The sequence below is a fragment of the Perissodus microlepis genome, chromosome 1, assembly GCF_051167445.1.
Source record: "Perissodus microlepis isolate ML-2025 ecotype Zambia chromosome 1, ASM5116744v1, whole genome shotgun sequence".
In the NCBI taxonomy this organism is placed as follows: domain Eukaryota; kingdom Metazoa; phylum Chordata; class Actinopteri; order Cichliformes; family Cichlidae; genus Perissodus; species Perissodus microlepis.
The window spans coordinates 38,892,786-38,915,763 of NC_140461.1; the positions used below are offsets into that span (position 1 = coordinate 38,892,786).

Below are 22,978 nucleotides of genomic sequence, written 5' to 3' on the forward strand. Positions count from 1 at the left end.
ATAGTTTATTTCAAACTTGTAAATATAACTAAAATAACAAAAGGAAAAACACTTAAAGGCATTAATTTTGCATGAATGTCTCTATAGCTACACAATAACATTCAATAACATGGAATATGTTATTTATTGTCAGTATGGTAGAATATATGTGATTCCCAAATGTTATGAACTTTAGCCAAGCCAGGACCCACAGCGAGTAAAAATCATTCAAATCATTTGCAATTTTTTTTATGTCACTGATTATTGTATTTTGCATTTGGAAGTTATTTGGATAGTCCAATCCTTTAGTTCCTTTATTTACAATATTATTGATTACTATCCATATGCTTTTCATATTATTTTTATTTTCATCTAAAAGCTTACTGTAGTAATTTCTTTTGCTGTGTTAGTATTACAGAAAAGAAGTTGTCATTAAGTGTATATAACTGTTATATAACTGTTAAATCAACTTTCTTAAAAACAGAAATGTTACCACTCCTTCCCAATATATTTTACATTTAAGATAAGAAGCAGTGAAATCATTTTCATCTAATGTAATTTAGTAGATGAAAATAATGTGAATGTTGACAAAATCAGTTACAAGTAAGTATATATATGTATATATATATATATATCTGTGTGTGTGTGTGTTGGTGGTCTTTTTCTTAATTATTTTTCTTAATTATTATCAGTAATAAGTGTGAAATCTTTTCAGTTGTCGAAGATTGCATTATCCTGTGCGTAGAGTTTTTAATAAGGGAAAATAAGACCTGTACTTGTGTCTTAACTGTTTCAGGTTTTGCCAAAATTGATTGATTTAATATAAAAGGGTACAAGCCAATGAGGAGTTAAACTCAGCTCAGTTTTATTATATAGCGCGAACATCAGTCAGGACCCTGCAGTGATACGGATACCACAATAATACTTAATGGGAGATAATATTTTAAGGCAGAACAAATGCAAAGGTTAACCACTGACGATCTTGTAATAAGTCCACAACTGCACGGCTCGGTGCCAAGAGGAAGAGCAGCGAACAATCGTAGGCGGAAATGTATTCTTCCAACCGTCCCAACAAACAAGCCCACTAAAAACCACTGATGCCTGCTTTCAAAGCACCGTGCATTACGTACACTATCCACACTGTAGAACATTAATTTATTCAAGCAAGTCGAAAATCTCGCGGTGTTACCATTCAGACATCTTGAATTTTATTAAAACCACTTTTTTTCATTAAAGATACGTCATATATATATATTTAAATCTATCCATCTGTCTCTCTCTCTTTATATATTTATATAGACAGGCTTTGTTAGCTGCTTGAGTCCACATTATTTTCCGCTGCTTTAGCGGATGTGTAGTTGGTGGCTAGACCGAGTCTCGCGTGCTAATCCCGCGGAGAAGAGACAGTCTCTCACGGGGGCTTTCGAGCCGTATTGTGCGTCATCTGCATCGCCGCCGTTTTGTTATTTTTCTCCGCCGAGGAAACATGGCAACCCCGGCTGCGGTCAACCCGTCCGGTAAGTGAGCAGCTATAGTGTGCTGGTGGAGAAATAAAATGGATATGTTCACGACAGTAAAGGAGAAAATGCAGCCGGGTTTTGTTTCGACTGTTGCTGAAGAAGGTCGAAGCTCCGACAGGCCGCCGTAGCCTGGCTCCAGCATCCATATCCCTTCCCCCACCAAGCCGACATTCACACCACCGCGAGGCTTTTCTTCCCAGCTTTGCAGCCAACTTCTGTCGAAATGACGTGGTTGCTGTGTGATTTTATGGGTTTATGCCCATTTGTTGTCATACTTTTGCTCCGATTCGTGTCCCGTAGAACTGCTAGCTGTATGGGTTTGCCTGTCCAGCCCGTTGCTTTCCTCTCTCAGTGATACAAAAGGTTATTTTGCATATTGTTGCCGTACTCCATTGCCCTTTATATGCTCTGTGTTGCCTCTAAGATATTTAAATGCTTGTTTTTATGAAAGGGGAGCAGTCTCACATCGGCATTTGCCTTATTCGTGTATCTCTGTTCCGTGCCTGTTGATTCTTTATTGCACAGAAAGCCGATAAATATGTTCCGGGGCGCTTGGACAAAGCGGAATGCTGTTTAAAAGTCTGCCCCTGCACTTTGGGATTTCCTCTTGGTTTGGGGTAAATAAACAAGTAACTGAAAGGTAACTGCAAGCCGGCGTCAAGCCACGGTGAAAACAAGTGAGCTGAATCCATATATCTAAACTTTTAAAGACCACAAACATGCTGCAGAGTCGAGGGGAAATTACGGTTCAGCGGCGGTGGCGCGTTGGCAGTGCGTGGACACGGAGTGTCCATCTGACAACTGATGCAGAGAACATCAGGTGTCAGAAATATGATGCACAACCTTTTGTGGGCTACTGTTGCCCGTGCTGTTGTCGGTCCTTAGCCAGGCACGGAGAAGTTATAAGATACAAAGAACCGAAACAAAATGCTAAAAACAATGAGAAGTGCCCACTGTAGCCAGTGTCTGTCACTTTTCATGATGCTGTCCTGATCTTTGGTTTTTTTTTTTCTCCCATTCCTGGCAAACTCCGCCGTTCACCAGTCAGCTTTTGGCCCATGTCAAGCAACAGGCAGTTGCAGCATGCATGGAAGTTGGTTAAAAACCCCTCTGCCAAATACTTGTAGATATGCAGATGGACACAACTGCAGTACCAAATGTTAAGCATCAGCATTAATAGACGTTAGCTGCTTGAATCAGTCCTAAAAATTTCACTACAATGCTAATACATTGTCCTCATTTTGCCAGTCTACTAAATAAGTTGTATGTGAAGTTCTACCTGTTTGCTACATTAATACTTGGTAAAGAAAGAAAGTATATGCTACTAAATAGGTTGAATTTTTTGAATTTTGATGGCAATTCAAAGGGAAAACAACCATGAAATGATGATAAAGTTATACAGCAGCTTCAGGACTCACTGGAATTCATTCAGCAAGTTTCAGAATGCTGCTGAACCATTTTCATCAGCAACAAACCAAAGATTTCAAGCTCTGTGACTGTCATCCTACAAGAGAGCACTCCACAGTCTGAGATTAAATGGGGTCTAGCAGTCAATTACAAGCAATCTGTTTTTGATAATACAGTAATTAACTGTGGTAAATCATTGAAAGTCACATGTTTTCTGCCATCTACATAGGTAGGAATTCCCATTTAAAAAGTCCATTTGTCCTCAGCAAGTTTTCATGTTGTACAAGAAAATAGCCAGGACTCAACTCAGCTGGCACAAATGGAGTTGCGTTCTCTCTGTGTGTGATCACGGACACAGACTCTGCAATCTGTTTACATTTATTAGTTGGACAGAAATCATTTGCAAACCTTCAACAGTCCAAGTGAGACAGCGACTGTCTGCGGAAACGTTGCGTCTTCTCAGGCGATCTGTGCACTCGTCCCGTGATCAAAGGTGGTTGTGAGTGTGGAGCACCCTTGAGAATTTTTTTCTTGTCACACATAATATGTCACTGTAGCATAAATGAATTCAAGTTGACGTAATCTGAAAAAGTACTGCGGCAAAGTAATTATTCCTGTGCGGATGACAGAGACTCTCTTGAAGAAACGGGTCAGCCTTAATGCTTTGCGTCACTTCATTGACAGTGTAAATGAAAAGGGAATATAAATAAAGAACTGACTGGTTATTAGTACCTTTGCTGCATACAGAGTGTTGAAGTGAGGTGCAATTAGAATGAAAAATGAACAGTCCTGTCAGACAATGAAAGGGCACTGTCAGCAGACAAACTGCAGAAAAAAAGGTGAAGAAGCATGAACAGGCATGGTGGAGGAATTTCAGGAGTCATTTCTGACAGAAGGATAGACGCAAGAGTGATGATGTGTGGTTTGAAGAGGGGGGCACTGACAAAATGACAGGAGGCAGAGCTGAAGATGTTAAAGTTTTCATTGGGAGTGAGCAGGATGGACAAGATTAGAATTGAGTAAATCAGAGGGACATGCAGATGAGGGAGAGTGGATATACTGGACCAGAGATTTTGAATATGAAGCTACCAGGCAGAAGGAAAAGAGTAAGATCTCAGAGAAGACTACATGCAGAGGGCTGGTGTGACAGAGGTGCCTTCTAGGCATGATGAGCGGCTATTGTGACCCCTCAATCGAGCAGCCGAAAGAAAAGAAGATGACGGGGAGCAGACAAAACAAAATTCTTCTTATTCTTAGTCAAAGAAGATCTCAGTCAGTGCAGATGTCTTGTGTGGAGGCTGCATCCAACTGTATAATGAGCCATTCCAATGTGTGGTGGAAGCAGGCAGTGAGAGCTCTGTGTGTCATTAAGCACAGTCAGAGGAAAAAAATCAGCCTTATAGTTTCCCTGGGATGGCAGTAGAGTCAGGCACATTGACCTCAGACCAGATACCCAGGGATGTGGGAGGGGCTGGTCACTGCAGGGTTATTCCCATAATTCTGTGGCTCAGACCCATTTGGTGTAAGAGGGTGAGAAACACGAGAAGTGAAATGATCTGATGAGGTCTGTGTGCTTTGAGAGGACAAAAAAAACCATAAAAAAAATCAGGCCATAAATTAAACTGCAGCTCACAGAAGAATAATTGCTAGAATGTAGCAGACCATCCTTGGTCAGATCTTTAGCCTCGTTGACTTGTTCATTTATCAATTAAACTAGTCTTATTTATTGCTGAAATCATTTTCCATTAACTAAGTGATCAAAAAACAGAAAGTTGTTATACACCTGTACTAAGGTCAGTTGATTTTGATTCATAAACCTTCCAAGTAAAGTTTGTTTCATAGCCACACTTCCGAGTTCTGCCGTGGACATGTGAAAGTTAATGAGCCAGATATTTTATTTAAATCATAACAGTTCTGACTCGTTAGCCCTGTGCCAAGAATGTCATTTTTAAGGAATTTTTATTTTGAAACGGAAAAATAATGGAGTTTTTATTTCTTGACCTTCCATCCCCTGCTACATGTGCTGCTGGTAGTGCTGAGAGTATGTAAGCGGCTGAGTGGACTCATCAAGATCATATTGTTACATATTGAGCAGTATATACCAGTATACACCAGTATATACCAGTATATAACAGCAGATCAGAATATCCCTCCAAGACTGTAAATGGTAAATGGCCTGTATTTGTATAGGGCTTTACTAGTCCCTAAGGACCCCAAAGCGCTTCACACATCCAGTCATCCACCCATTCACACACACATTCACACACTATGGAGACATTTGAGCTTTTCCCACTACTTTTATTGGATTCATGCATTCACTATCAGACTAGCTTGTCTGGATTAGGGTTGTGGGATGCTCAGGCCGATCCCAGCGTCGCCTAGGTTAAGCTGTTGGGAGTATTTAAGTTACAGAAAAAGTCCCCAAAAATCATATTTACACACAGGGACTAAACAATTAACTGTCCATTTATACAGCAGTGAAACTTGGTGACTTGAGGCATATATTTTTAAGGGTTCTGCACGTTTCTACTTACATTATCAGCCAACACATGCCAGCGTTAATGTATGATTGTGACAAGCTGTATTTTTAGAAACAAGAGGTTCCTATTTCATAGTCAAGTCACTATTGCAAACAAGCCCTGTGTAACTGTACAGGCTATATCATTTGGATTCGATTTAGACGCCTGCTCAGTAAACATAGTTTGTGAATACAGATAATGTTACCTTTAAAATCAAGTCTTTTACATTTTGGCCTTTGACTTCTACGTGATAATAAGTGATAATTCATCATGAGGAATGATAGCAGAGGTATAGAGAAACACTGACGGTGTTCAACATTTTAACCATGACAATTAAAGGAGACATGAAACACTGTGAAACTGACATAGTTATAACTCTGAGAAGCTGTTTTTTGTTTTTTTTAAGTGCTTAAAATTAAAGTTTTAAAAACATGTTCAGCGCCATCTTCTACGTTACCGGGTTGGTTGGTTGGTTGGTTGGTTGGTTGCGTCTAATAGACTTCCATTAGTTTATGTTAGCTAACTAGCGACAGAACTGATAACTCGGGGGGGAAATCAAGGGGACTAAAACTAAAAATGAGCTTAAGCGAGGTCACTTTTGTGCTTCCCCTGAGTGCAACAATGAGTTTTAGGTTAAAACTAAGGATATAATTTCCACTTTCACTGTATGTGTCTTTAGCAGCATTTGTTTTTTAGCTAGCTTCACTCGAAACTAGAAAGACGTGTATAGTGGTATTTCCAGTGTGTAATAATCCTCCTGTTTGAGGGCTGTTTGTTAAACTTTGTGGCTAGGGAAAAAACTATGGAGGTCAGAAATAAAGCGTGACTGAAGAGCGGGAATAGAAACAACCTTGGTTAAGGGTGTGCAGTGATTGAAAAGGAGAAAGTAGGCAGCATTTCCTTCAGTCTCCCCAAAGGCTCGTTACTGGATTTAACCCCAGGGCTTTTTTACTTCTGGCTTTCTGAAGTTGCATACTGGTCGAGCTCCAGACTTCTCACTGACTCTCTTTAAGACCGTCTCATCAACATAGTGAAAAGAGTAGATTAGAAGATGGCGGAGGCTAAAAACAGAGCTACGAGAGAACAGACACCTATTTGATATGAGGGATGTTTGTACTGGTGTTACTAGTGGCTTTTAATTTCCTAGGTTCCTTTTTGTTGTATAGATCAGGTTTTTATCATCATTTTGTTATGGCACTCAACAATGATGAGACATTTAGCCTGCTTTATTTAGTGCAGTGTTTGTGTCTGTGTGCATGTGAGATTGTGTATGTATATATCTCTGGGTGCAGTAACACATACTGTATCAAATTTTAATTAATTTACTTTGTGCACTGGGCCATACTGGCAGGTTTGCTTTGACTCAAGGAGCATAGAATGTGGTCCTCACACCTCCGCTGTTGTTCCCGGGATCTGCTGGAGCCACTCGCCTAGCTTGGGAGTCACTGCACCTAGTGCTCCGATTACCACTGGGACCACTGTTACCTTCACCCTCCACATCTTCTCGAGCTCTTCTCTGAGCCCTTGGTATTTCTCGAGCTTCTCGTGTTCCTTCTTCCTGATGTTGCTGTCATTCGGAACCGCTACATCGATCACTACGGCCGTCTTCTTCCACCATTTTGTCCGTCTGTATCTGGAAGTCCCACAGGATCTTAGCTCGGTCACTCTCCATCACCCTTGGGGGCGTCTCCCATTTTGACCTCGGGACTTCCAGGTTATACTCGGCACAGATGTTCCTGTACACTATGCCGGCCACTTGGTTATGGCGTTCCATGTATGCCCTGCCTGCTAGCATCTTGCACCCTGCTGTTATGTGCTGGATTGTCTCAGGGGCATCTTTGCACAGCCTGCACCTGGGGTCTTGCCTGGTGTGATAGACCCCAGCCTCTATGGATCTTGTACTCAGAGCTTGTTCTTGTGCTGCCATGATTAGTGCCTCTGTGCTGTCTTTCAGTCCAGCTTTGTCCAGCCACTGGTAGGATTTCTGGATATCAGCCACCTCCTCTATCTGCCGGTGGTACATACCGTGCAGGGCCCTGTCCTTCCATGATGGTTCCTCGTCTCCCTCCTCTTTCTTGGGTTTCTGCTGCCTGAGGTATTCACTGAGCACGCTGTCAGTTGGGGCCATCTTCGTGATGTATTCGTGGATGTTCATTGTCTCATCCTGGACTGTGGTGCTGACACTCACCAGTCCCCGGCCTCCTTCCTTCCGCTTAGCGTACAGCCTCAGGGTGCTGGACTTGGTGAAACCCTCCATGCATGGTAAGGAGCTTTCTTGTCTTGATGTCAGTGGCTTCTATCTCCTCCTTTGGCCAGCTTATTACCCCAGCAGGGTACCTGATCACAGGCAGGGCGTAGGTGTTGATAGCCCGGATCTTGTTCTTACCGTTCAGCTCACTCCTCAGGACTTGCCTGACCCTCTGCAGGTACTTGGTGGTTGCAGCCTTTCTAGCGGCCTCTTCATGGTTCCCATTCGCCTGTGGGATCCCCAGGTACTTGTAACTGTCCTCTATGTCTGCAATGTTGCCTTCTGGTAGTTCGATCCCCTCTGTTCTGACTACCTTCCCTCTCTTTGTTACCATCCGACTACACTTCTCCAGCCCGAACGACATTCCGATGTCATTGCTGTATATCCTGGTGGTGTGGATCAGTGAATCGATGTCTCGTTCACTCTTGGCATACAGCTTGATGTCATCCATGTACAGGAGGTGGCTGACAACTGCTCCGTTCCGTAGTCGGTATCCGTAGCCAGTCTTGTCAATGATCGCAGTGAGGGGGTTCAGGCCTATGCAGAACAGCAGTGGGGACAGAGCATCTCCTTGGTAGATCCCGCACTTGATGGTGACTTGTGCTATGGGCTTGAGGTTGGCCTCCAGTGTTGTCGGCCACATCCCCACTGAGTTCCTGATGAAGGCTCTCAGGGTCCTGTTGATCTTATATAGTTCTAGGCATTCCAGGATCCAGGTGTGGGGCATTGAGTCATAGGCCTTCTTGTAATCAATCCAGGCAGTGCACAGGTTGGTCAGTCTGGTCCTGCAGTCTCGGCTGACTGCTCGGTCTGCCAGTAGCTGGTGTTTTGCGCCTCTGGTATTCTTGCCCATCCCTTTCTGTGCCCCGCTCATGTATTGACCCATGTGTCTGTTCATCTTAGCCGCTATGATGCCTGACAGGAGCTTCCACGTGGTGCTGAGGCAGGTTATTGGTCCTTGAGGATCAGGACTGTCCGGCCTTCGGTTAGCCATTCCGGGTGTCTCTCGTTAACTAGCAGCTGGTTCATTTGTGCTGCCAGGCGCTCGTGGAGTGCATTCAGCTTATATATATATATATATATATATATAAGTGTGTGTGTGTATGTAGGCCACCAATACTATGATTAAAATCACGACATGCTGCTTCTGCCTGGTAGCATGAAAGCTGCATAGCTATTGAGCCAGCTTGGCGCATTAAAACTAAAAGCTAGGTTAGGTCAAGGAAAACCCTCAACTACTTTTTCATCTGCACATCTCAGGCAGAGTACCACCATTGCAGTATACAAAAAGACAACAGGTTTTTCTAATGATAAAAGTCATTTTACATCCAGTCTTTTTACAAGGAAAATCAACAGTTTCTTGATAAGTTGATGTACTCCCATGTGCCACCACAAGTCATCATAGTGCACTGATATCGACTCTCCAAGGCTGCTGAGCTCTGAGGGATAGAATAACATTCTTGCTGAGGTCTTTCCATCATGTCATGTTTTGATGATAGCAGGTAAAGGTAAAAAGCCTCTGTGTCATTTTTGTGTGAATGTCAGGAACTTTAATTGGGCTGCTTTTCATCAACTTTGCTGTCTTGGCTGTTATGGTAGTATTTAAATAGGTCCAGTATTTGCTGCCACCCTTGGCAGTAATTTAATAAATTAAATCATCATTTAAAAACCACATTTTGTATTTAAATAAGTTATCTTTGTCTAAAAACGTGTTTGATAATCTGAAAGTGTGACAAATATTTTTTTAACAGCACTGTAATATAAAAGCAATGTAAACATACATGCGAGTAGTTTAGAATATTTGACACATCTTACAGTACTTCAAATGCACATTTGCAAATTAGTTTATATTAAGCAATGGAGAAGACACATACAGACCCTGGTGACACTCACAGAGGACACACAAGCATAGAAACAGTTTTATAGCTCACCACACACATCTGCAAATTATATTGCTTTAAGATTAGAACCATAGTTAGTCCTCCCTCTGTTATATCTTCCAGAAATGGGCAGTGAGTTGCCAGGGACAGTTTCAATGCCAGGAGCTGTTGGATCTGGACCGGTGAGGATGGGTGGAGCCGTCCCAGGTCGTGGGGGCAAGAGGCGATCAGGAGGGTGAGTGTCTTTACTGCTGATATGCTGTGGAAATTAGCTTTAAAATTAAAGGATCAAAAAAGCTTTGTTGGGTCATCAGTCCTTTAAATTCTATTAGTGTTAAATTTACTGTATTCTGAACTAGTAAATGCAATCAGTGTAATTGTATTGAGGTTTAGGACTCTCGCAGTGTCCTCAATACTGCAGCATAACTGTATTGACAAGACAAATTTTCTTATTGTCTTCTGCTTTTAAATTTATCTGCACCTACATGTCTGTATTTGGGCAATGAGTACACCATCAAAGAGCGATTTTTATCACTCCTGGGAACAATGCTAAGCCTCTCTCATCCTCGTTGGAACCATGCAAGATTTAACACGTTGGTATTTCTAATTCACAGCGGTATGATTACACAGTTCACTAGACAACTCGCTGCAATAAACTCACCACTTGCTAATTGCAAACTGCTCAGTGGAGTTGGCTTCCACTGTGGGACATGGAACTGATTCTTGCTCTGTTGATGCAGCAAGATTCATTGCTATTGATAATGGAAAAATGCAGTAGTTCAGCATTTTTCCATTATCAATAGTAATTATCAACACATTGTGTCGATTGATAATAATTATTGATTTTTCTAAGAAGCGTGGGTGCTCACGTAGTTGGATCCCACAATCTCAATACCAGAAAGACAATCAAGGTTTAAATGAAAAACTAGAAGTTATTTTGGGTGTCTCAAACTTTGAAAGCATATTGTTTAGAAGACTCGTTTATAAGAATAGTTTCTCCGCACAAGATACTATTTGTGAGGTGCAGCTGTTCTCTCTGCAGGAAAAAGCCAACAATGATCCTCCCTTCCATCGAGCTGTGATTCATTAACAGTATTAACTGAAAAAGTAACTGTATACTGCTAATACTGTTCTATCATTCACAGTTTCTGTGAGTATAAAATGTGCGAGGATATTTTCTCACCTCTTTATATGAAAAATATTCTAGTGGCCAATGGAAAATGGAAGTTGTTTGAATTTGTCATTTTAACTTTAAAAAGGATGGAACCACATCTCATACTGAAGGCAGACCGCATTAACATGGAAGTCACAGAATTAAAAGAATGATTTGGAATACACATCGATTGCTCTAGACTTGATTTGTATATTTCTGTTTGTTGTACATTAGTTGGTCAGTTTACACTTAACAGTGCACTTAACCCATGCACATCAATGTAGAGAGTAAGGTATGGCACAAGGTTGCAATACAGTTTACTGCTGTCTATGGTGTTCCTGCTGTATGTGCCCAGCTCAGAGTGTATGTGAACGTGTTCACGTGTTTGTGTGGTTTAGAAATGATGTCAAGGTAACGAACAGCTAAAAATTTTCTCTGTTGCCTGCAGACAGTGTGCATAACAGTTGTAATTCTCCAGCAAGTATTCTTAACAGCAAACCCTAACCCTGAAAAAGGGAAATGGGCTAATTCTCCTGTTGGCCCACCACTCGCAGGAGGCGCCGTAGGGGTTGTTAGCAAAGTGTGTTGGGCGGCGGCCAGAAGCGGAGGCCCTGGCGGCAGTGTTGCCAACTCCTCAGTAAGGAAAATCGCTATTGGCTGTCCTAAAAGTCGCTAGAAGTCGCCAAATGACGTCATCGCCTAATTTGCATAATTGGTCATGCTAATGTAATTGTAACCTACGTTGTTGGAGAGAGAAATAACATCGTGGAAGAGACATAAAGTGAGTAAAAAAACGTCCTAAATGCATTTAGAATTTATTTAGAACTACAAATTAAATTTCTTTTAGCAATTATTGTTTTTTAATGTCACAATTCCAACCCTGCTCCTTTACCCGGGTCTGGACTGGCAAAAGTGACCCGAAATAGGCACTCTGGTGGAGTTACTGTGTGTGAGAGAGTTTGTTTATAAGTAGTTTTAAACCTTGTGATCCACAAAACAGCATCACAGTAAAAGAAGAACTGACTGCGTTACTGTCAGTGCGGGAGCAGCGGCTTCGCTCATGCGCGATTCATTTGCCTTTTGGACGCACAGGTGTGAACGTCTCCTGCCCTGATAGCAGCTGGGGGAGGGCTATCCTCCGCCTGGGAGCGCTTTGGCACGGGTGAGGTGCCCACGGCAGCACCGCTGCTTGTTGAGAGTAAGAGCGATACGCGTTTTCACGTCAAAAAGTCGTCATAAATAAGTCTCCAATAATTCCAGAAAAAGTCGCCAGATTTGTCGCTTGTTAGAAAAAAAGTCGCTAAGGGGGTCTGAAAACTCGCTAAATATAGCGACAAAGTCGCTAAGTTGGCAACACTGCCTGGCGGACCGATCCCCAACTACCAAAACTAGTGACTGAGACATGGAATGTCACCTCTCTGGTGGGGAGGGAGCCTGTTAGTGCATGAGTTTGACAGAGGTACCAGCGAGATATAGTCTGGCTCACCTCCATGCACGGCTTGGGCTCTGGAACCACTCTCCTGGAGAGAGACTGGACTCTGTCTCAGTCTGGAGTTGACTTTGGTGAAAGGTACCGGGCTGGGGTGGTATCGTACTATCCCCTCATCTTGCTGCCTGTAATGTTGGGGTTTCTCCCAGTGGATGAGAGGGCTTGTTCCCTGCGCCTTTGGTTGGGGAACAGGTCCTGACTGTTGCCTGCACTTCTGCACTGAACCACAGTTTAGAGTACCCAGCTTTCTTGGGGTTCCTGGGTGGGGTGCTTGAGGGTGCTTCGCCTGGGGACTCTATTGTCCTACTGGGAGACTTCAACGCTCATGTGGGCAACAACAGTGAGACCTGGAGGGGCGTGATTAGGAGGAATGGCCTCCTGGATCTGAACCTGAGCAATGTTTTGTTATTGGACTTCTTTGCAAACCCCAGACACCCTCAGCCGCAGGTCTGGTCATACGATTATAAATTCGAACATCAATCACCAGACCTGTGGCCTAATGTTCTGGACACTCAGGTGAAGAGAGGAGCTGTGCTGTCAACTGATCACCACCTGCTGGGGTGTTGAATCAGGTGGTGGGGAAGGATGCTGGACAGACCTGGCGCACCTAAACGTATAGAGAGGGTGCGCTGGGAACACCTAGCAGAGGCCCCGGCCCACTAGATCTTAAACTCACACCTCCGGCAGAGCGTCAACAGCATTCTGAGGGAGACTGGGGACACTGAGTCTGCACCTGAGTTCAGCATCTCCAAATTAAAGTGACTGAATAGGTGAATAAATAACTGTAAGTAAGACTTTACTCACTTTTAGTCACTTACAGTTATTTATTCACCTATTCAGTCAGTTTAATTTTAAAACTGTGTATATACTGTATATTCTGTGTATTTATTATCTCACTCTTATTGCCTGTTTATGCCCTGTCCTTATCTTCAACGTCATGCTGTTGTATCTTAATTGCCCCTCGGGGATAAATAAAGCCTTTCTGATTGCTGAAGCTGCTGCACCTAGTGGAAGGCTTTTACTTTGGTGGTCTCAGAGTCTCAACACTGCTTTTCACAGATGATGTGGTTCTGTTGGCTTCATCAGGTGATGGCCTACAGCTCACATTGGAACGGTTCGCAGCCGAGTGTGAAGCGGTGGGAATGAGAATCGGCACCTCCACGTCTGAGGCCACGGTCCTCAGCCAGAAAAGGGTCGAGTGTCCATTCTGTCTCAAGGACGAATTCTTGCCCCAAGTGGAGGAGTTCAAGTATCTTGGGGTCTTGTTCACAAGTGAAGGGAGCGGGGGCAGGGTTCCTGATCACAGGCAGGGCCTAGGTGTTGACAGTTCTTACCATTCAGCTCCTCAGGACTTGCCTGACCCTTTGGTACTTGGTGGTTACAGCTTTCTTAGCGGCCTCTTTGTGGTTCCCATTCGCCTGTGGGATTCCTAGGTACTTGTAGCTGTCCTCAATGTCTGCAGTGTTGCCTTCTGGTAGTTCAGTCCACTCATTTCTGACTACATTACCGTCCGCTGTCTTTGAGTCCAGCTTTGTCCAACCATTGGTAGGTATTCTATCAATGACTAAGGAGCTATTCTACCTCTTCTTGCAAATTACAAATTGCTTGTAATTTGTCGGCCAAACATAGCTTGTGGCTATGTTCTGATACGTTTATGCAATATTTTTAATTTTTATTAAAAACATACTTAATTGAATTAAGAAGTGGTAATTCTCTCTCCTGTTGTTGTTTCTCAGAATGGACTTTGATGATGAAGATGGAGAGGGGCCTAGCAAGTTTTCAAGGTGAGAACATTCATAGTAGATGGCACACATACTGTCTGAAATTGTTTAGTACATAGTTCATGAAAACCACACAGTTTTTGTTTCAGGGTATCGGCAGGTACAATGAGTTGTTAATGCTTACTTGGAACAAAGTAGGAGTTATGTTGGTTTAAATTGGTCCCTTAATTTGAGGTATCGTTCTAAAAATTCACGTTTTGTTTTGAGAATCCTCCTGATACCCTGTTTGTAACTGATGTGAGTCTTCCTCTGTCGCTGCATCTCAAGTGTCCTCTCACAATTTCCTTTCATTTCAGCCTGTCTCTCATTTGTTCCTTCTAATACAATGTAATGTGTGAGTGTAAGTTGAACAGTGACAATGGAGAGGAGGAGCTGCTCTCTGCTGGCTACACAAGGAACTGCATTTTCATGGACACATTTCATGTCTGATCTATGTGGATTGAGAAAGGCATACCATGAAAGGATGTGCCGCTGCATATGCACATTGTACATCTGCTGTTTCCACTCCAGCATATTCATCATTGCTTTCTCCCATATACAACAGCTTTCATTCACCTTGCATCTTATTTCATGACACAAAAGAATGAACTGAAAAAACGAGCTGAAAAAAGGAATTCACTTTTATTTTTTGAGGGGGGATGGTGGGGGGGGGAGCTGGTACTATTTTAGGCTATAACACCTGAACTGTAGGTTAGAGGGATAAGCAAACACACTGCCCTGTATACAGGCACAGTGTGAAAGGTTCTCAGTCAGGTAATATTCCCTGCTAGGAGTTCTAATATTTGTTTTAAGAACTGATGAAGGTGACATGTCTTTACAAACAAAATACAAGCTCAAGCAAATACGTCACATTTGTTCCCACACTCACCTTGAGGTTGGACAGTGCAGATTCACCAGTTTATTTAATTTTTCTTTGTTTTTTGTTGGAATCTGAACAACTTAAAAAGACTTTGACAGATATTGTGTACTTCATTTAATCATAGAAACAATATTCACTAGTGGGCTTTGTGGGGTTTTTTGCAACTTGCTTGTTAGCTGCTTATGAGCTATTGTTTGATTGAAATTCTAGTAAATGTTTAGCATGAGTGGTCAATCAAGATGTCCTCAATCTAGTGAAAAGTTTTCTAGCCTCATGTAGAATTTGACACTAGATGACATTTGAATGCTGGGGTTTTATGTGTATTTTAGCGTGCTGTAACATGAAGTGGATCGTTAAACTGATTTAATTTATTAAACAATTAAAAAGATTGATATTTTGATTGTTAATTTAATTATAAAAAGGAGGCAAACACCCTCCTGTGTAACTGGTTTTCTCAGTTCGTTGGTGCCTTGACGTGGCAGTAGTAGTGGTTGTGAGTCACTGCTGAATGAAGTGACAATCCTAAAAATACACATGACCTGAGAAACCATCTTGTTGTCCATTTTTGTACATCAGACTTTGTCGCATCGATCATAAATCATGAACATGTAATGAAGTATTGCATGGCAGCTGAATATGGACAGTGAAGCTGCTCTTGATACTTTTCCTGTATCTACATGTTTGTCACGAGTGTTACATGCTGTGTCCTCTCCTTTCTGTAGGTATGATGATGATGATCAGAATCCTGGTGGGGATAAGGAGAGATATGCCAGGTAGGCTTAGCCAGCTGGGCATTAAGAGGATTTTCCATTGATGCAGGGATCAACAGACGCTTACTTTGATCCTAACAACAACAAAAACATTTCTGTGTTGTTAGAAATGCTCACAGCGTGTTCCCAAAAAGAGATGGCTAAAAATAAAATTGGAAGCATTGAGTTTGTTAAACACACCCAATTTTACTATGAGAGCGGTGAGCACAGACATTTTTTCAGCAGTTTTAAAAGAGTCAATAATACCCACTCAGTTTGTAGGTTGTTTTTTTAAAACCAGGGCATATTCCAGCAGTTAAACACATTCTGTTACTGCGAGGTAATCGGAGCACCACATCCAAGATGGCAACACTAAAGTCTCTTTTTTAGCATCATATCCTGTGGCCAGGGCTTTGGGATCGTTTACACAGCGATGTGTGGAACACGAAGGTCTTTGTTAGACAAACAAAAGGGAACCAAACAAACTAAAAACAGAAAGGTAAAGTTAGACACTGGAATTAGGGGAAAAAGTAAAATCAGTAATGAATTCATACGAAGTTACAATAATCAAAAATAATCATAAGTAATAAAAAGCAAATCCCAGAATCATGAGGTTTATTCTGCAAGTCTTATCTCCTCTCACAGGGTGCTTCACAGCATGGTCGACGTTTCTGCTACATGACAGAAATGAGCAAGAACCGGACTTTGAGCTTTTATCAGCCTTGCATTAAGATTTGGCTTCACTCTGTTTTGTTCGCTCTTCATGAGTGTACCCAAACCATAAATGTAAAATATAACTATTATCTGAAGCCACAGAGCCTTAGTTGTACTCTGTGGTTATACCTTTACTGTTACATCTAACAAGATTTCCAGGATGGTTTTTTTCCATACTTGGATTCCCGACATGTGGGACAGATGTAAGCGAAGCCGAGAGCTTCCCTTGTGTGCTGAGCTTATGCTGAGCTTATGCAGGGCTTGGTATGTTTTATTTTGGTATTGTGCAATTATCTTGTATTTTATTTTATCCATTTATTTTTCAATTTTTACCCAAAATTTTCTGACTGCATTCCAAATATTTCAGAGAATCACGAGTTTTATGAGAATCTGTGAGGTGTCAATAAAAACTACCAACTTGACTCCAGCATGATTTTTATGTATATCCATACCGATATGATGGATTTTTAAAAACCTTTCTCTGCTGGTAAATCTGTAAAGTCTGCAGCGTAACCTGCTGAAATTCTGCTCGATGGAGGACACACAACCTAAAGATTCATTGGTTGTTTTTGTGTCTTCCCCAAATAAAGTGGGACCAGCTAATCTGACCATTATTATACAAACAGACACGAGTCTAAAACGGCCAGAGTGCAGGAGATTAAGACAAATAGGTGTTTTTTTACAAATAGAGTACTTAACAATACTTGGAGGAGCCACTGAAGTCCTTAACTGTTTGTGCCCTGTGTTATTGTCACTGCTTTCTTCTTAGATGAATATTTAAACACAGAATTGTTAAAATAAAGAATAATAATTTGACAGCAAAGGGTATCTTTGAGATCAAATTGTACAGTCATTCATCTAAAGTTCCAAAACATCCTGATAAGATACATCCCAAGGCTGCAAGGGGTTCTCAACTTGCATCTTCCAAGCCTCTAACTGATCTTTTCTGTTTTAGAGAGAACCACAGTGAGATTGAGAGACGCCGGCGCAACAAAATGACCCAATACATCACCGAGCTGTCGGACATGGTCCCCACCTGCAGTGCTTTAGCTCGAAAACCTGATAAGCTGACCATCCTGCGTATGGCTGTTTCCCATATGAAATCCATGAGGGGGACCGGCAACACATCTACCGATGGCGCCTATAAGCCTTCCTTTCTCACGGAGCAGGTACTGTACTGTCAGAGGAGCAAAGCTCTAGCTGCTCACAGCAAAGATGGATGGCAGTGGAACTGAAACTGGCATAGAAAAAATATTTTTTTATTAATGTCTTTTTTTTGAGTTGTGAAATTTCATCACTACAAAATATTCAACAGTCAACTGTTAGTTGAAGTGGGGATGTCTGGGAACAACAGCAAGGATGTGGTTGGCCAAATAAAATCACAGAATGGGGTCAGTGGATGCTGAGGTGGGTGGTGCACAGACTCTCTACACAGTTAATCATTACAGACCTCCAAACCTCACATGGTCTTCAGATTAGCGTAGAGGAGAAGAGTGAGCTTTGCAGATTGGGTTTCCATGGCCAAGCAGCTGAAACCAAGCACTACATCACAAAGCGCAATGCAGAGTGTCGAATGCAGGAGTGTAAAACATGCTGCCAGTTGTCTCTAGAGCAGTGATACGTATTCTCTGGAGTGATGAATCATCCTTCCCCGTCTGGCAATCAGATGCTGGGAGAACAGTACTTGTCGGACTACACGGTACAAAGTTTGGTGGAGGGGGGATCATGGTGTGGGGCTGTTTTTGTGTTCCAGTGAATGGAAATCGTAGTGCTTCAGGATAACAAGACATTTTGGACAATTTCATGCTCCCAAAGTTGTAGGAACAGTTTGGGGATGGCCCCTTGCTGTTCCAACATTAGTGTGCACCTGTGCACAAAGCAAGATCCATAAAGACATGGATGAGCGAGTTTGGTGTGAAAGAACTTGACTGGCCAATGTCAGTGTCTGACCTCACAAAGTGCTCCTGGAAGAATGGTCCAAAATTCCCACAAACAGGCACTTCAACCTTGTGGAAAGCTGTTTTAGCTGCAAAGGATGGACTGACAGGATTAAGAATGGGATGCCACTCAAGTTCATATCTATGTTAAAGGAGACAAGCAAATGCTTTTGACAATATACTGTCTGTCTTCTAGTGTGCAGCAAAGACCACTTTTGTTAAGAGGTCTTTAAACTGCACTTCTTTAAATTGGTGACCATTGTGACCAAAAATCTGCACGCTGTAAAATCTCATTCGTCCCCAGAACTAAAAAAAAAACAATTATGCAAACTCATTGCCTCAAAAAAACTAAGTAAAGCTTACTTAAGATAACTAAGTTGGGCAATGTACTCATTCTGAGTACACAGTAATAAGAACAACTCGTTTACCCACTGACAAACATTTCAAGTTCTACTAAATTAAAAACAATTTGTGGCTACTTACTGTTTTTAATTTTGCTTAGACACAAAGTAAAGGCAACAAAATCACACGATGTTTTATCATCCTTGAACTAACAACACTTAATATAAACAAATATGATTCAGAAAGAATAATTAACGCGTTTTGTAATGGAGATAAAATCAGCCCACTTTCATTTTCAAATTATTATGCCATTCCCAAAAAATACTGTAAATCTGATATAAACAGCCATCCATCCATTTTCTTCCACTTATCTGCGGCTGAGTCGTGGAGGCTACCAGCCAAAGCACCTCCTCCTCCCTGGCCACTTAATCCAGTTCATCCAGGGGAACTCCAGCATGTGTCCTGGTCCTGGGACATGCCTGCAACACCTCACCCAGGAGGCGTCCTTGTCAGATGCCCCGAACTATCTCAACTGACTCATTTCGATGTGGATAAGTAGCAGCTGCACACTGATGCAGAGCGGGCACTCCACCCTTTTCTGGCTGAGGACCACGGCCACAGATTTGGAGGTGGTGATTCCAGTGAGGGCTGGAGGCAACCACCTGATGCTTAACCTGACAGGACATCTCTACAGCTTCATGGCAATTACCATCACAAGAGGCACCAACCGCCTTACAGTCACAGCTCCTTGCAGCAGCTTCAAGATTCGTAAATCTTGCAAACCACAAACATGTTGAGAAGACAAGAGATAACAATATGGAGCTGTCAGAATACCCCATTACTTTCAAGAGTTTAAGACTAGACTAACCAACCTGTGCACTGCCTGAATTGACTACAAGAAAGGCAATGACTCAGTACCTCACGCATGGATCCTGGAATGCCTAAAACTATACAAGACCAAAAGGACACTGAGAGCCTTCATTAGAAATTCAATGGGAATGTGGCCAACAACACCAGAGGACAACTTTAAGCCAAAAGTCGGCATGAAGTGTGGGATTTACCAAGGAGATGCTCTCTCTGTGTGCATAGGCCTGAACCCCCTCAGCCAAACGATCAACAAGATTGCTCCATTCGTTATCCCTGTAGCACATAAGAGCAGGGTGCTAGATGCTAGCAGGCAGGGCATACATAGAACGCCATAACCAAGTGTTATGAAACATCTGCACTGAGTATGGCCTGGAAGTCCTGAGGTCAAAATGGGATACACCCCTTAGGGTGGTTGAGGATGACCAAGTTAAGATCCTGTGGGACTTCCAGATACAGGTAAACAAACTGGTGATGGCTAACCAGATGAGAGGAAGATGGCTGTAATGAAAAATACACCTATGTTAAGAGATGGCAACATCAGGAAGAAGAAACGCAAGAAGTGTGGGAGATTCCAAGTGCAAGCTAGAAGCGAGCAGCTGCTTCATGCTGTTTCTGACTTTCACACTGTATCTATTGACAGTCATCCCCTTGCTGCTGTTCTCGCTGCCTCTGGCCACATATGCAGATGGAGCAGCAGCACAGAGCCATGCTACCAGATCTCAATGACTATAGCTTAAAGTAACAGTCTTCTTGTGACTGAAAACATATTTCTTCAACATTACCAGAGGTGTAATTATTTTAAGTTAATCAAGAGTTTCCATCTTCTTATAAACATTTATATCTACTTAAATGTACATTTGCTTTATTAACATTTACTTTTACTTACTACATCTTAATTTGAGTTGAACACATTTTCACTGTGCATTTGGTTGAAATTTGCTTGATTTGGTTTTGTCTATGTGGTTGTGCTTCTTGGTTAATAAACCTTTCTTTCCCTGTAGGAACTAAAGCACCTGATCTTGGAGGCGGCGGATGGCTTCCTGTTTGTGGTTGCCGCAGAGACGGGTCGGGTCATCTATGTATCGGACTCGGTGACACCAGTGCTGAACCATCCCCAGTCTGAGTGGTTTGGCAGCACTCTGTACGAGCAGGTCCACCCTGATGATGTGGACAAATTGAGGGAACAGCTCAGCACTTCAGAAAACTCCATGACAGGTAGAGAAAGGATCGTCACAAATAATTCTTGCAGCTTGACGTGTTGTACTTTTGATCATTATTGTTTTGTAAAAGGATTTGAGCAGCAGAGCGTCTTTATAACCACCTGCTACACACACACACCACCTGTCAGGCTGCACTACGCTTCCCTTTTAAAATAAGTAACACTCTGATATCCATCACAGTTTGAAGGGTTAGCTCTTATTCTAAAAAGATTTGTTGATGAGACTTCATAGACTGGATTCATCATAACACAGTACGACAGAAGTGGTTGATCTGGCCAGCTGATCATCTCCACCCAGCGGCATAAGGCTTGAGTCACAAACATTTGGGTTTCCTTCTCATTTTGTTCTGACATTTTTGATTCGTACCACCAGTTGAAACCGTCCTACAGTCAGCTATGTTTTGGTTTAGATGGTGCTGACATTTATTTGTGAAGCTCCACAGTTTGGAGTCACTGTCACCCAGGGAGATCACAGGTGGGTTCTTGCTGTTTGGACGATGAGCAGCTTTCTTCGATCTACCACTAATCTGCCACCTCGCAGAACTGCGTGTCATTATTGTAACGTTAGACACAGAGGAAGAATCTAAATGGGGAGAAGAGGAGAAGTCATTTAAGATTAGGGTGGAATATTTATCAAAGGCATTTTAATTTAGCATTTAGAAATGGAACTCTGATGAAACTATTATTAAGATTTAGGTCTGGTTTAAATCTGGTACACACAGGTATTTTATTGTGTAAGTATTGTTGTAATCTGCTGTTAATCTTTATTATATTTTGTGTTACATTATAATTCTAGCTGCATACATATGATGTATTTAAAGCTGAAAGACTGACAGTAACATTTGAAATCTAAAAACCTCTGCAATACTTGGATTGCTCACTTGAGGGCAGCATTGTTTTCTTAAACCTCCTTCTGCAGACTGTAGTCTGGATCACCACAAAGCGTGCCTGCTGGTCTGTGCATTGACTCCAGAGCGCCTCTGAACACTAAGCACCCAGCAGTACTGTGTAATCCAGTAACCCAGTAATCCCCGCGTCGAGCTCTGGCAGATGAAAACACAACAGAATGCACGCGTACACAAGCGCACACGCGCACAGCCTCTGAAGTCACTGGGTTAAGTTTAATTCACTCCTCTTCTTCTCCTCCTCATCGTGTGCGTGGCTGCATGGTTTTCCAGTTTGTTGATGTGGAAGGACTGAACAATATCAGTCAGCTCCCAGTAGACCAAAACTCTCCAAAGGAGTTGCTGATGTCTATAGCTCATTGCAGAAAGAATGAGTGATTATTTTTGGTGAGAAGGTCGTCGTACAGTTCACATCTTTCTTTTTTTTATTATGGCACACAAAAATATTAATGCTTTTTTTCTATTCATATTTTATCACAGCCGTTTAGCCCAGTACACTTTGTGGAAGTCCCCAGAACCACATACCAGTCATTTTTAATGAGGATATGTCCTTTAACTAGTACCTGCCAGTATTTCTAACATACAAATACAATACATTTGTCTCTGAGTGATGCTGAAATACAACAAATACTCTGTGCATTTGTTGCTTCTAGACTCATCTGTTGTAATTCCTTATCTCACTATTCTAAAAGCTCCCTGAAAGTCCTTCAGTTGACCCATAACGCAGACATCCTAGAGGATGTCAGAAGGATAAATTGCTCACACGCTCATATGATCACAATAGAGCACTTTACTCTTGGAGTTCAGTCTGACTTGTTTTTCCTTACTAGAGTTTTTAAAAGTAAAACAGAAGGCAGAGCCTTCGGCTGTCAGGCTTGTGGAAACAGCTCCCAGCTTGGATTTAAGAGACGAGTACAGTCTTTGATTATGATTATCAGAATGCTGTTGGCAGCGTGGTGTTCGAAGGGTAGCACTGTTGCTACACAGGAAGAAGCTCCCGCGGCGTTTGTGTGTGGAGTTTGCAGACATGGGGCGAACATGCGTGGCAGGGTTAGGTTACTGGTGGTTCTAAACTGACTGTAGGTGTGAGTGATGGTCTGCCTCTCCCTGTGACGGTCTTTGGTGTACCCGGCTGCTCACCCGGTAACATCTGGCCCAGGGATCGAAGCAAACTTCCTGCACTCCTTCCTGTTTTAGTTTGTCCTGTTTGTTGTATGTGGTGCTGCTCACAGGGGATCAGCTGGTTATTTGTGTATCTAATATAATACCTTAGAGTATAAAGCAGTTTGAAGGTGTGTTGTACCTCATGATAGCTGAATCTCTGGTCTGGCCCTTAACCGAGACGTTGTTGGGTTCTTTTGTGATGAGTGAGTTGGTCCACATTTACTATGGTGCTTAACCTTCTTTCCT

At 42.3% G+C, this 22,978-nt stretch overlaps 1 protein-coding gene across 3 annotated transcripts in view; it reads left to right on the forward strand.

Moving 5' to 3' along the window:
* The first annotated feature begins 1,177 nt into the window (after positions 1-1,177).
* The window catches only part of arnt2 (aryl-hydrocarbon receptor nuclear translocator 2), a 64,961-nt gene continuing 43,160 nt past the window's right edge, over positions 1,178-22,978 (forward strand). The window contains exons 1-6 of one of the 3 annotated variants that reach the window (XM_084923280.1): positions 1,178-1,496; positions 9,677-9,788; positions 13,932-13,979; positions 15,558-15,608; positions 17,254-17,467; positions 20,446-20,659. In XM_084923280.1, the coding sequence (XP_084779406.1) occupies positions 1,466-1,496; positions 9,677-9,788; positions 13,932-13,979; positions 15,558-15,608; positions 17,254-17,467; positions 20,446-20,659 (670 nt within the window). In that variant the 5' untranslated portion in view covers positions 1,178-1,465. The remainder of the gene's footprint in view (positions 1,497-9,676; positions 9,789-13,931; positions 13,980-15,557; positions 15,609-17,253; positions 17,468-20,445; positions 20,660-22,978) is intronic. The other 2 variants (XM_084923273.1, XM_084923266.1) reach the window with 2 other exon arrangements.